Source organism: Canis lupus, chromosome 30 (genome assembly GCF_011100685.1).
Source record: "Canis lupus familiaris isolate Mischka breed German Shepherd chromosome 30, alternate assembly UU_Cfam_GSD_1.0, whole genome shotgun sequence".
Taxonomy (NCBI): Eukaryota; Metazoa; Chordata; class Mammalia; order Carnivora; family Canidae; genus Canis; species Canis lupus.
The window spans coordinates 21226817-21241984 of NC_049251.1; the positions used below are offsets into that span (position 1 = coordinate 21226817).

Sequence of the window (15168 nt, forward strand, 5' to 3'; positions counted from 1 at the left end):
TAGATATTCTGGTACCTTCTATAAAATAACCCAGAATGTCTTAAAAATTAACATTAAAGTCACTATAAAGTGACTTATTATAAAAACCCCTCCTCATATTGACTTAATTTAAAAAGTGCTTTGCCTTTTATTCTGCTACTTAACTCACAGAATATTCTTAAGATGACACCTGAGGCAACTGCAAACAGCTAAGGCACCAAACTTAAAAGCAGTAACTGAAACAAATTAAAGACAAAGCTGTGCTCTAGACCTACAATAAAATACCCATCCACTTTTTAAAAAACTACATTTAAGACTGATAATTGAGTTCAAAGGTAGAAACTTGAAACCTCTGTTTCTTTTCCTTCAGCCCCAAAGTAATTTATAATAATAGGCAAAATAATATGGCAAAAATATCAGAGGAATAATTGTATCTCAGAAAGGTCTATTCCGTAAAGGGTCTGGCAACTCAAAACCACAGACAGAAAAGAAAGCTGAAATAGAAAACCTTTACTCAATGAAAGACTGTGTTGATATTAAGCCTTAAAAACAATATTCTGCTGTTTTGTGGATACCACATTGTCATTGTGTTACAATCCAGTTCTATAGGTTTAATCTCTAGTCATGTGGAACAAAAACATGGATGAATGACTGTGGTTCTTGATCTCTATAACACTTAAGTCAATTGGAAATCTACCTTACTACTTACTGATTTATAAAGCACTTTATCCTGTTTGGATGAAAGAATTATTGCAATAGCCTCCTAACAAGCTTCCCTGCTTCGGCCCTTGTTCCCTAGGGTCTATTCTCCACAGAACAGCCAGAGAAATCCTATTAAAACTATAACTCTTGGGGTGCCTGGGTGGCTCAGTTGGTTAAGTGTTTGCCTTTGCCTCAGGTCATGATCTCGGGGTCCTGGGATTGAACCCAGTGTCCAGCTCCGTGTTGGGGGGGGGATTCTGCTTCTCCCTCTCTCTCTGCCCCTCCCCCCTCATGCTCATGCTCTCTCTCAAATAAATAAAATCGTTAAAAAATATATATATATACACACACACATACATATATATATATATTTATATAACTCCTCTCACCCTATCTTTCTACGCTGCTCATACGTACTGCACTCCCTTTGCTCAATCTCTGCTGGTTACCATAACTTCTTTTCTGTTGCTTGAATACACTAGGCAAATTCCAGATCCAGGGCCTTTGCACTTGCTGTTCCTTTTGCCGAGACTGCTCTTCCCACACATATCCATATGGCTCTGGTCTATCACTTCTTTTGGGTCCTGCCTGAAACATCATTTTCCAGATGAGTCTTCGTACCTATAATCCCTACCTCTCCACCTAACCACTTCACCTGCTTTGTTTTTTCTCCAGAGCTGTTACTATTTGACATTCTAAGCCTTTTGTTTATTATCTGTTTAGAGCGTGAACTCCTGCTGGGTGAAGACTCTTCATGCTTTGTTCGCTGTTGTACCCCCCCCGCCCCGTGCCAAGAACAGTGCATAGCACACAGTACATGTTCACTAAATATTTGCTTAATGAACAAACAGTGTTATTTCAACTTTGGGACTTTCAGCCTTAACCCTGTTTAGAGCTGAAAATAAAAGCTGGCGGATATCCCCCAAATTTCCAGCCGGTATTTGGCGTCTGTGAACTTACATGCATTATCTTTTGTCTGGTACAGCGTTCCCTCCGATTTTTCTTAGATAGTAAGGCAGCAGGAAATTTCCTAACTAGCGTGCAAGGAAGAAGCAAACCAATCACGTATAAAATTGCTTTTAGGTGATTTGATTCTCATCCATAAGCCAATAAAGAAAATGCCTTTTGAATTTATACAGTGTCTCCTCTTAAACCCAAGGAAAATAAGCTGTCGATTTGTTGCCTCGGAGGGTGGGCAGGGGGGGCCGGGGGCGCTGGGGGAAACGCGAAGGCCCGGTGGCACACCGTCCTCAACAGCGGCAACTCTTGAGCGGTCCAACTTACTTTTCGGGGGGTGGGCATCGTTCGTGGTCTCTGCCGGGGGGTGTTTCTTTCTCACCCTTCGAGGTGCCTATTGTGCTGTCTTGCGAATGAGCCAAGGTGGGAGAGGAGCGGGGTACGCAGGGATGCTGAGTGCGGCTTCAACTGCCGCCTACCACAAAGTGGAGGAGGCGAGGGCTCCGCGCGGGTGTCTAGGGGCGAGCGGGCTCCGGGGCCGCGCGCCTCGAACCGCAGCCTCGGCCCCGGGGCGCGGGCGGGACGCGGGCTGCGCGGAGTTAGGCCCGGACGGAGCCCCGTGGCCTCCCAGCGGCCGGGCACGCGGCCCCCGCGCGCCCCGCTCGCCCCGACCCCCCCAATCCCGCGCCCTGCCCGGTTACCTCGAACTCTCTTCAGCGAAATGGGATCCTTCTCCTGTTCTGCTGACATTACAGACCGCAAAGCATGACTCCCCCCCAGGCCGCGGGAATTCGGTCTCTTTGATGCTGCGGCGGCGGCTCCTCCTCCTCGCGGGGCCGCTGCAGCTGCGAGGCGAGCCTCCGAGCCGAGGCGCGGCCGAGGGCGGCGGGGACGCGGGCCGACTTTGCAAAGTTTGGGAGGAAGACGAGGCCTCGGGGCGGCCGGGCGGCGTGCGGGGGCCGGCGGGGCTCAGCGGCGGCGGCCGGGAGCGCGGCCTGGGGGCGGCCCCCCGCCCGGGGCCGGCATGTGCGGAGGACTAGCGCGCCGCCGCCGCCGCCGCCTCCCACTCCCGCTCCTTCTTCTTCTTCGCCGCCGCCGCCGCCGCCGCCGCCTCGGGAGCCGCTGACAGGGGAGGCAGGAGGCGGGCGGCCGGGCCCTGGCGGCGCACTCACAGCGCCCTCTGAGGAGGAGGTCCGCGCTCTCGCCGCTCCCGAGTCGCAGACACAAAAGCCCCCAGCCTGGAGCCGCCTGCAAACCCCGCTCTGGGGCGGGCGAGGGACGTGGCGCGGCCCCGCGGCTTCCCCGCCCTGAGCTCCCCAGCCCCGCGCGGGGACGGACTTCGGGGGGCGGGGGCCGCTGCCTGGTCCCGCGGCGCCTGCCGCCGCCGCCGCCGCCGCCGCCGCCGTCTCGCGCTCCGCCTCGGCCCAGCCCCCACGGCCCGCGCGCGCCTCTCGCTCCGCGCCGGGACTCGCGGGCCCGCGGCCCTCGCGGCCGGGGCGGGCAGTCGCGCGCCGAGGGGCCGCCCCGCCCAGCCCAGCCCAGCCCAGCCCAGCCCAGCCCCGCGCCCGGCCTCCCCCGCCGCCCGCCAGGCCTGCGGACGCCCGGCTCTGCGGCCCGCACGGCCCGGCCCGGCCGCGCTCCTGCGAGGAAACGGCGTCTCCGAACTTCGTCGGAGGCCACAGCAGGCATCTTGGCCTCGCGGCCGGGGATCTGAGAGAGGAACGCAGGACCCGAGGAAACTTTGTAAGCGGGAGCCGGCGAGTCCTCGGCCGGCGTGTGGAGATCCGCATTCCCGGCTCCGTGTCCGTGGTCGGGACACCTGTTTGTGGAGTGCCCCAACTTCAAGTTTTAATCGCTTGACTCTTCGAGAGAGAGAGAGAGAGAGAGAGAGAGAGAGAGAGAGAGAGATGAGGAATTTCATACAAGAGGGGAGGGGGGTGGGGCGGCGAGAAGACCGGCCCTGAGGTACACGTTACACTTTCGGAGAAGGAGCCCCAGTGTGATCGACTGAACATTGGATTTGGTCGCTGATTCCCATCCCTCAGGTGGGCTTTGTGACCTGAGGCAACCTAGGTAACCTCTCTGAGTCTCACACTGCACGGTCTTTAATAAAAGGCCGCGGGGCTGCATCTCTGAGGTCCTCTTCTGGTCTCTTCTGGTCCTGACATTCTTTGACGTGCGTTTACAAGACTCTTGTCCCTGTTTGTGCTTATAGGTTTCCCAGTAATCCTGCTAAAGAGAATCTGTAGGTGCAGGCTCTGAACTTCAGTCAGGTGAGACTGAGCTTATTGCGGTGTTAGAATCACTGAAAAGCACTCATGAATCGTAGGAGGACTAACCACAAACAAGAGGCGGCTCATCCCTCCGGAGACAAGACTCCTAAAACTCACTCCACAGCACATACAGTAAAAGGACAAAAACAAACATGAAGCCAATGTATAGTCCTAACAGCTACGTAACAGGCAAGCACCTCAGAAGCAGCTTTAAAAGGATATGGATGTCCAGGGGACAATTTTCACCCTTTCTCTAGTAAGTTTTGAGGAAATGTCTCAGAAGATGGAGACTGAGGAAAATTTTGTACAGGAGGCACATAGGAGGGGAAGCCCATCCTCCTCCCCACCCTTCAGCAGCTAGAATGCAAGCTCCCTGCAGGCAGGAATTTCATCCAGTTCACTACTGTCTCCTCTGGTCCCTAACAATGATGGGCAAGTGTTCAACATTTTCTGTTGTTGTTGAATGAACGTGTGAATTAGACTGAAAATGGCTCTGGGATGACAGGATTGACGGTTTTGTTGAGTGTGATAAAGCCTAAGCTAATTTTATGATAAAGCAAAACCCTATACCTTACAGGGTGTTGAGAGATGTACTTTGGAAATATCAGCCAATATGGAAATGTAGAGTTTTCTTTATATAAACCTAAGTGCGAGGAGAGTGGTTGAGCAAAATCATTGCTGAGAGATTTTGAATTCTTTATTGTAATTCCCTAAAGGTAGACACTCAGAAATAATATGTAAATCAAGAGAAGCGAATTGGCCGGTTTCTAACGATTTATCAAGAATAAAAAGACCATCTTACTCAGCGATGGATTTTTAGATTGATTTGACTTCCAAATTCTGACTACTTACTTGCTACATACCAGAATTACTTGGAGGGCATTCTAAAATTTTACATTCCCTAGGGGTTCTCCCTCCCTCTGGGCCTGCTGTTTCCCCTGCTAGTCCTCTCTCTCCCTCTCTCTCTCTCTGTCAAATAAATACATAAAATCTTTTTAAAAAATAAAATTTCAGATTCCCAAACCTCTCTCCAGATTTACTGAGTCATGATTGTTGAGAATGAGGTCTGGAAATCTGTCTTTAAATGTTCTCTGTGTGATCCTGCAGCAATGAGAATTGTGCTTTATATTCCTTATGCTTCCAGTATGACAGAAAATATCCCTTCACTTTGCTGTTGTAGTTTTATCCATGAGACTTGATTATGAATTCCGGAGTTCATCTTTACTCCCTCTTTCATAAAGAGAGATTCAGGTAAATCTTTTGTTGGTGGGCTTACTCCACTGTTTAAAAATACATGCTCAGTTATGCCTTAAACTCAGTAGAAAGCACAGCTTAGGGTCAGCAAACTTTTTCTGTGAAGGGCCAGATAATAAATATTATACATTTCACAGGCCTTGTGTTCTCTGTCACAGCTACTCAACTCTGCCATTGTAGTAGGAGATCAATCATAGGCAATATGTCAACTAATAGATAGGGCTGTGTTCCATTAAACCTTTATTTATAAAAACGGGCAGCCAGAAACTAATCTGCTGACTCCTAGACTGGAGGTTGGATCACATAAAGGACTTCTGAGCACAGGGGACAGGCCTCTGCTGCAGATACAAATGAAGGGGGCATTAGCTAAAAATGGATAAACTACTCAGGACCAATGAGAAATGAGATCCAAGGACGGAATGCAGGGAAATATTGATATTTTATCTTATTCTCTTTATTTATTTATTTGAGAGAGAGAGCTCAAGTGGGGGTTGAGGAGAGGCAGAGGGAGAAGAAGAGGAAGAAGGGACAAGCAGACTCCCTGCTGAGCCTAACAAGGGGCTTGATCCCAGGACCCTGAATCATGACCTGAGCCAATGTGAGATGCTTAACTGACTGAGCCACCCAGGCGCCCTAACACTGGTATTTTAAAAGATGGGTAGAGGTAGAGGAACCTGTAAAGGAAATTGAAAAGAAATGAAAAATAAAAAAACAAGACTGTTAGGGCAATTGAAAGAAAAAAAAAAAAAGAAATGATCAACATTATCACATGCTGCAGAAAGAAGTACTCATTTCTGTCAGCAGCCATCCTTTGCCTGGAATCTACTAAACTCCTTGTTTCATATATTTTGAAGTATTGAATTTATAGTTTTTTCTTTAAATATATAACATCTCAAATTTTGCTTATCTGTATTGTGGAAGGTAGCATAATGATGTGTTTAAGTATAAAGACTGATATAAGTTGGTTTAGATTTACATGTAAACTTTTTTCCAAGAAAAAATATTCCCGTAAGTTCTATATTCAAACACTTAAAATCATAAATGTGTTTAAAATTGAATAGAAAGAGGGGCACCTGTGTGGCTCAGTTGGTTAAGCGACTGCCTTTAGCTTAGGTCATGATCCTAGAGTCCTGGGATTGAGAGCCCAGTCTGGGCTCCCTGCTCAGCAGGGAGCCTACTTCTTCTCCCTCTTCTGTTCCCCCTGCTTGTGCTCTCTCTTTCCTCTCTCTCTCTCTCCCTCTGTGTGTGTGTGTGTCAAATAAATAAATAAAATCCTTTAAAAAATTGAATAGAAAAAAGAAACCAAATCTAGGTGTTCGGGAGTTTTACAACATTGGTTTAAATCCTTTCTTGATATAATTGCAAATGTGCTCAGTTTAGCAACCTCTGTACATTAGTCAACCACATCCAGGAGCCCTTTGTTGACAAAAATAGATGGGTTATTGAAAGCTCAAAATTGGGGGCACCGGAGTGGCTCAGTCAGTTAAGCGTCTGCCTTCAGCTCAGGTCATGATCTCAGGGTTTTGGGATCAAGCCCTGAATCCTGGCTCTGTGCAATGGGCAGTCTGTTCCTCCTCACCCTCTCCGCCTCCCCCGCTTACATTCTCTCCAAAAAAAAAAAAAATGGAATCTTTAAAAATAAATGAATAAGAAAAAAGAAAGCACAAAATGGAAAGAATCACAACAGCAAACTTTTGAGGATGGCTTGAGTCAGGATTCAATTGGGACACAAAAGCCACACAGTAATTTGAATAGGGTAAGTTTAATACAAAGAATTATTAACTATGGTAGGAGATTGCTGTAGGGAGGGATTGGATAGTAAAAAGTCAAAAGAAGGCTAAAGCATGTGGGAAAAGCAGGGGCACCTGGCTAGCTCAGTCAGGATAGCATGTGACTCTTGATCTTGGGGTCCTGAGTTTGAGCCTCACATTGGGTGCAGAGATTACTTAAATAAATTCATATTAAAAAAAAAAAAGAATGTGGGAAAAGCATTCCCTTAAGGGGGGAGAAGCCACTCCTCTTAAGGCTGAGATAGAGTACCCAAAGGAGAGGGTCCTCTCTTTCCAAGCTGAGATTTTGACCTAATTGGAGACTGCCAGAGGAAGCTGTCGGCTCTTGCGTGCTGCCTGTATGGAGCCTGGCCCTGGATAAGTTGCCAACACTACAGAAGCTGGAGGCTGGAAAAGACATGGGTGCTGCCCACCAAGAGAAGCAACCGTAACAGGAAGGCAAGCGCCTTCCTCCTGCACCCACTACTGACAAAGTATAACATCATCCCAGCTGGAAAGCAAGAACATTTAAAAGGGGTCTATCTTCTGGAGGGTATTATGCTGAGTGAAGTAAGTCAATCGGAGAAGGACAAACATTATATGTTCTCATTCATTTGGGGAATATAAATAATAGTGAAAGGGAATATAAGGGAAGGGAGAAAAATGTGTGGGAAATATCAGAAAGGGAGACAGAAAGTAAAGACTGCTAACTCTGGGAAACGAACTAGGGGTGGTAGAAGGGGAGGAGGGCGGGGGGTGGGAGTGAATGGGTGACGGGCACTGGGGGTTATTCTGTATATAAAAAAGGGGGATCTATCTTAATTTTTGCAGAGCAGGGAGTGAAGGATAAATTGAGGTTGAGTGCTAGCATGCACTTTAACCTAGGAGACCTCCCTAAGTGACCTCATTATCAACAGCACCTCTAGTTCTGGAATATGCTCTATCAAAAAATAGTGCCTTCCAAATTTTTGCTATCTTGTCCTAAATGTATATTTGTTTTCAAGGCTATGAAATATGAGGCAAAGTTTAACTTCAAAATACCCTTGAAGTCATTCTCTTTAACCTCCTATATCCCATCCATTAATTTTATAAATTCCATAAACTTTACCTCCTAAACATTTCTCAGATGTGTTCATGCTCTATTCCTGCCTTTATATCTTTTCTAGACTAATACCCTAATCACACAGTAGTTTCCCCCACATTCACCTTAATCTCTATTCAAATCCATTTTCCACTCAGTAGCCAGAATGCTCCTTTTTCATTTGAAAAAATTTAGATTCACAAGAGATACAGGAAAGGCCTGTGCCTTCTTACTCTGGCCTCCCCCAATGTCAACATCATGTACAACCACAGTGTAGTATCAAAACCCAGAAACTGACATTAGTACAATCCATAAAGCTTACTCATATTTTACCAGTTATGCATGCAGTGGTATGCATCTGTATGTATATTTGTGTGGTATATAGAGCTCTATGTCATTTTATCACATGTATGACCACCACTGCAATCAAGATACTCAACAATATCATGCCACAAGACTCCCTGATAGCAAGAGTCCCTTGTGTTATCCTTTATGGCCCCACCCACTCACTCCTTCATTCCTAACCCAACAGGGGCAACCTCTAATCTATTCTGTATTTTTATAATTATGTTATTTCATGTAGGTTACACAAATGAAATCATCAAGTATGTAACCTTTTGAGTATTATTCCCCCATATAACATAATTTCCTTGCATCGTGTGTGTCAGTGTGTTGTTCCTTTTAACTACTTAGTGATATTCCACGGTGTGGATATGCCACAGATAAAGCATTCACTCACTGAAAAAGACTACATGGGTAGTTTCTACTTTTTGGCTAGTATGAATAAAACCATTATGAACATTAATGTACAAATTCCTGTGTGAAAATAAGTCTTCGTTTTTCTGGGATAAATGCCCAAGAATGCAGTTGCTGGGTTGTATGGTAAGCCCATTTTTAGTTTGAAAGTCACTGCCAAACTATTTTCCAGAGTGTGGAGTGTTCTTTTTAAAACACAGAAATCATCCTGTCATCACTTTACATTAAACTCCTCAATGGCTTTCCATTGCTATTATAATTAAGACTAGATTTTTCTTAAGATGTACTATAAAGCTTATAGAATATGATTTCCACTGATTTCTCCAGCCTCATCCTATGCCACACCCCTTGCTCTTGAAGCTCACTGGCCTTTAAAAATTTCCTCCAACATTCTCCTGCCATGAGGGCTTTGTAAATGTTGCCTCTTTGGGGAGTCCTCTTCTCCCAGGTTCTCATCTAATTAAGTCAAATTCAACTTTAAAAAAAAAATTATTTATTTATTCATGAGAGACACACAGAGAGAGGCAACGACACAGGCAGAGGGAGAGGCAGGCTCCCTGCGGGGAACCCAATGCAGGACTCCATCCGAGGACCCCAGGATCACACCCTGAGCCAAAGGCAGATGCTCAACCACTGAGCCACCCAGGCGTCCCTTGACTTTTTTTCTTGAAGTAGTTATCCCAAGTATTTATATCCTCAGGGAAGCCTCCTTCTAGTCTAACTCAGGTTCAGTTTTTTCATCTATCCTTTCCTTCATCACCTCTCTCAGTTTGAAATTACATATTAATTTATGTGAATATCTAATCAAATTTTGTCTTCACCGCCAGACTTTAAAATTCATGAGAGCAAAGGTTGTGTTGATTTTTGCTTAGTATTGTCTAGCATATATCAGATGCTCAATAAACATTATTTTTCTGTGAGGCGCCTGGGTGGTGCAGTCAGGAAAGCATTGACTCTTGGTTTTGGCTCAGGTCCTGATCTTGGGGTCCTGAGATTGGGCCTGTGCTCAGTGGAGAGTGTGCTTGAGATTCTCTCTACCTCTCCCTCTGCCAACTCGCCCCTCACGTATGGGCACTCTCTCTTTCTAAAAATAAATTAATAAATCTAAAAACAAAAGAACAAAAAACACATTAATTTTTGAATGAATGAATGAATGAATGAATGATGTACTTGCAAAGAATTCAATGTCAAAGCCTTAATATTCAGTAATTGTGTTTATCCATTATTTAAGATGTATTAACTACTCTAAAGCTGGTGGGGGAAAAAGATAATTAATTACTCATGATCAGGGTAGTCTGCCAAGCAACAGATTCCTTTAGCTGAATTTCAGATCCATACACAGTTGATGTTAATACATTCTGAAATATATATTATTTCAGCTAAGATTTATTTTTAAATATTCTATTAGATAAATATTATTGGGAAATAAAAAAAGAGAGGCACCTGAGTGACTTAGTCAGTTCAGCATCTGCCTTTGGCTCAGGTCATGATCTCAAAGTCCTGGGATTGAGCCCCATGTCGGGCTCTCTGCTTGGCAGGGTGTCTGCTTCTCCCTCTGCCTCTGTGCTCTCTCTCTCAAATAATAAATAAATACATTTTAAAATAAATAAATAAGGAAAGGATTAATACGGCATTTGTAATTCCTTAGAAGTATTAAGGAGGCTTAGATGTCAAAAAAGGGAACAAATGACTGGGTAGCTCCCCAGTTTGATCATTGTCATATGAACCTGACAAATCTTTTGTAATCAATGCCCAAAGACTTTTGTTTAACATAACCATCATAAGAAAGTCCATGGTATACCTTTCCTGAGAAAATGTGGTTAAAAATATTCATAGTTAAGTAGAGGTGACTCGAGTGAGGCACCGGTTTTTGATCTTTGATTTTAAAGATGGTGAATCATGTGCTTTTTATGTGACAGCTGATGAAACCAATATGGCAAAGTGATGTGGGATTTTTGCCTTGTTTTGCTCTGTTTCTTATAGCAATGGGAAAAGAGGCAGATTTTTTTCAGGATGTAAATACTGCCAACATAGGCAGACTGCAACACTGTGGGTGCTTGAGAAATTTTTTAAGAGCATGTGGGAATGAGCAAGAAATGTGCATACTCGTGAATGAAACACAGCAAAGCAGGACTACCTAAGAAACATGACAACTCTTGGTGTTAAAACAACAGACTGTAAATATGGAACAATTGGCATTTTATGAAATCTCTTTGAAAAGACAGAAAATGTGCAATTTTAAGCCTTTTTGGTTTGTATGTGTGTTTGGACGGAAGAGCAGGAAAAAGAAGGCAAGGTAATAACAAATAACAACTTCGTGCAATAACCTTCGAGTCTCCCCATTTCTTTGTAAGTTCACATTTTCTGTGGAGATACAATTTACATATCATAAAATTCACTGTTGTCATGTGTACAATTCAGTATGTAGTATTTTATTCACTTTTCAGTATATTTTTGTATATTCAGAGTTGTGCAACCATCACCATATCTAAATCCAGAACATTTTTATCACCTCAAAAAGAAACCCTGTAGTGGTTAGCAGCCACCTTCAATCATGAATTTCCCCTTCTCTCCCCCACCCCAACCCCCCAGCCTTGGCCACTGCTAATCTACTCCCTGTCTCTATGGATTTGTCCTCTCTGGATATTTCATTTTCTAGAACTGGAATCATACAATATATGGCCTCTTGTGTCTGGCTTCTTCCACTTTGCATAATGTTTTCAAGGTTCCTCCATCATATGTATCATTCATTCATTTTTCTGGCTAAACAATATGCCACTGTAAGGGTGTACAGAACATTCCCCTCTTAAATTTTAAAATTTTGAATTATTTTCAAAATTACAGAAGAGGTACAAGAACAATCAAAAGAGCTCTCATATATCCTTCACCCGGATAAATGAGCTAACATTTAGCCCCATTTCCTTTCCTTCAGGCTCTTTTCCCTCTATACACACACATTATTATCCTTGTTGCTCTTATTATTTTTCTGAACCATCACGCCCCTCTACGCCTAGTACATTCAGTGTGTATTTCCTAATTATGAGATGGCTTATATATCTTACATATCACAGGACAATGATTAAATTAAGGAATGTTTAACACTGGTAAAATGCTAGTATCTAATACACTGTCCATATCTAAACATCACTAATATTCCCAGTAATGTCCTTCATACGAGTCTTTTCTCTGTGATCAAAGATCCATATTCCATTTAACCATTATGTATGTCCCTTTGGTCTTCCTTTATCTGGAACACTGCTTCAGTCTTCCCTTGTCATTCATGATGCTGAAATCATGTTGTTCTACAGAATGATGCCCCGTTTGGATTTCTGTGGTGTTTTCTTAGGATTTGATTAAGATTTTTGCATTCATGGCAGAAATAATGGATCAGTGAGGCTGTGTCCTCCTCGGTGCATCATTGCAATAGAGGCACATGATACCAAAGTTTTATTACTGGTGGTGTTAACTTTGATCACTTGGTTAATATGGTGTCCTCTACATTTCTCTACTACAAACTCATCATTGCTGTAAAGTTAGTAAATACTCTCTGGGAAAATATTTTGAGATTGTGTTCCTTTCCTCATGAAGCTTTCATTCACTACTTTTTACATCCATTAATGATTCCTAACCTAATCAGCTATTATTATCCTAGTTGCAAAAACAGTCATTTTTAATTCTGTCATTCATTCTATGGTTCTTAGTTGGAATTCTACTGTAAGAAAGATCTTGCCTTACTTCTTTTTCCTTTTCCTTCCTTCCTATCAGAATAAGCTTATTTTATTCAATGGGTTATATTATTATTCATTTTTCATTTTTGATACTCAATTTGTCCCAGATTGGCTGTGAAGAGCCCCTCGGGTGGCTGCTGTGATCTTTTGAACATATCCCATAATTCCTTGAACACTTCCTTACTTTCTGACTCAATGAGACGTTCGGGAATCCAGTACTGTCTCTGCGCCAGCCTTGGGATTAGCAGTTTCCCCCAAGGAGCCTTGGTCCCTTTTTAGTGGGGAATGATATTTTTAAAAAATATTTTTTATTTAATCATTTGAGAGAGAGAGAGCAGGAGGGAGGGTCAGAGGGAGAGGGTAAAGCAGACTACTCACTAAGCAGGGAGCTCATCATGGGGCTTGATCTCAAGACCCCGGGATCATGACCTGAGCTAAGACAGACACTTAACCAACTGAGCCACCCAGATACCCCAGTGGGGGGAATGAGAATTAGAAAACAAACTCTGAGTGCTTGGTTTGCTATTGCCACTAAAGTGTCACTGCTTACAGGCTTTTGGGGGGGAGAAGGAGGGAATGCAATTTCATATAGTTCAACCACATATATTAAATCATGAATTCATATCAATACATGTGGGTACCTCTAATTCTGAGCCAATTTCATATGGTTCTTCTTTGCCTTTATCCCTTCTCTCTTTGTATCTTCCCCTGCGGTGAGAACTCTGGTTCCCTGAGCTCCCATTTTTATTAGGGCTTTTGTCATTAAATAAGCAAAATGTGAAAGCACAGTTTTCATTTCTAATTTCAAAATTGTATTAACAACACACACAAATTACAAACACACGCACTCATGTATATGTGTACAGATCATTTGAGAGTATATGGTCATTCATTTTAATGAGTTTTAGTCAGGTCTTCTTTTCCCAAAATGCAAACCTTACCACTTACCACTCTACTATTATGTCTTCATTCTTTTGGATTGTAAAATTGCTTTGCTTTTGAAGAGCTATCTATTAAAATGTAAATTACAGCTTTATAATTAGTTAATACCTTACACAGAAATTAGTAGATAGCTCTCACGAGGTTGAGTTGGAGGGAATTGGAGGTGAAGAAGTTTGGGACAGAGAGAATTAAGGATCAAAGGAAGTAGGGGAGGGTCAGATAATACACAAAGTTAAAGCTTTCTACTGATCAATTTTCTTTTATGTATGCATTGATCTCAGCATGAATATTTGTGTAAACATATGTCATCAGTACATATAGTGATATAGAGTCAGTGTACGTAGAGTGGTCAAGTGCTCATTTTCTTGGATCCAGGCTGCCTGACTCCAAATCCTGCCTCAATGTATATTAGCTGTGTAATCTTTGGCCTCTCTGAGCCTCACTGTCTTCATCTGCAAAATAGGGACAATAAAAATATGTATTTCATAAAGTTGCTGTGAGGATGAAATGAGTTAATGTACATAGAGTGCTTAGAAGAGTGCCTAAAACAGGAAGTGCTTTGTAAATGCTTGCTATTATTGCTGCATTTAGTCTGTTTTCTTACAAAGATAGAATCAAATACTATATACCTGTTACGTGAACTCGATTATATTCCCTATGTTTATTTCCCCACCAATGAGTAAAGACCTGCCTTATTCTCTTTCATGGCATCATAATAGTCATTTATATGGGTGTACTCTAACTTAATTTTTAACCCCTACTGATGAGACAGGATGTTTCCATTTCTCCTATTATAAACTGTGCTAAACATTCTTGTACATATATCTTGTGCACTTTGATAATTTTATATTCTTGCCAAACTGCCCTGTAAAAAGTTGAATTAAGTTGTATAGCCTTCAGTAACTTGTTTGAATTTCCTTCCTCCAAGAGGAAGGAAAACTATTTCCTCCATTGGTTTTCAATGACGTTTTCTGCTTCCATCCCATCCTATCCACAAAGGGCATGTCCTACCATCAACAATGTCTCGCGCTAAATGATTCGTAGTGGTTCGATGGTGCAGTAGAGACTACAAGTTGTCTCTCAACTGCCTTCCTGCCTCTGTCTTTTCCTTCCTTCCTTCCTTCCTTCCTTCCTTCCTTCCTTCCTTCCTTCCTTCCTTCCTTCCTTCCTTCCTTTTCAGAGTAACAGAACTCTGTCTCTATACTTAGCTGGAAAAATGCCTAGAATGAAGACTATATTTTCTAGGCTTTCTTGCAGAAACGTGTAACAAGAGACTATGCTCTGAGCCGTGAGATGCAAATGTCCTTAAAAGTAGGAGCCATTCTCTTCTTTCCTTTATGTCAGCTGGAACAGGATGTGAATATAATAATGATGCTCCAGCAGCCATAGATGATTGCAAATGAACTCAAAAAGGAATCCATGCATAGGTGGAGTAAAGAGATAAAGAGAGCCTGCAAGGCTGACACTGTTGTGTCCCTGACCTGCCTTGTACTTAACCCTTCCAGTCTTCTTACAGAGAGAGACATAAACTTCTATTTTGTTCAACTCACTGCTATTTTCAGTTTGTCTCTTTCTTCTGGTGAAATGGAGCCCTAATAAAGCTTTATATGAGAATCTCAGGGTTGAGGGTTGTGAGGGGAAGGTGGTGAATAATTTGAAAAAGCCTCTTCAGATAAAAATCACTAATATAGGTCTTGCATATTTTTTGGACATTTTAAAATTCTGTT

General features: G+C 43.1%; 1 protein-coding gene and 1 long non-coding RNA gene across 2 annotated transcripts in view; one reads left to right on the plus strand and one right to left on the minus strand.

The window, feature by feature from the left end:
- The window catches only part of PYGO1 (pygopus family PHD finger 1), a 30992-nt gene extending 28283 nt beyond the window's left edge, over nt 1-2709 (minus strand). The window contains exon 1 of the mRNA XM_038580484.1: nt 2340-2709. Within this exon, the coding sequence (XP_038436412.1) occupies nt 2340-2388 (49 nt within the window). The 5' untranslated portion in view covers nt 2389-2709. The remainder of the gene's footprint in view (nt 1-2339) is intronic.
- Nucleotides 2710-3224: 515 nt separating this feature from the next.
- Nucleotides 3225-4939, plus strand: LOC111093355. Its single transcript, XR_005381356.1, has 2 exons — nt 3225-3711; nt 3854-4939. It is a non-coding gene; the product is annotated as an uncharacterized LOC111093355 (long non-coding RNA).
- Nucleotides 4940-15168: the final 10229 nt, after the last annotated feature.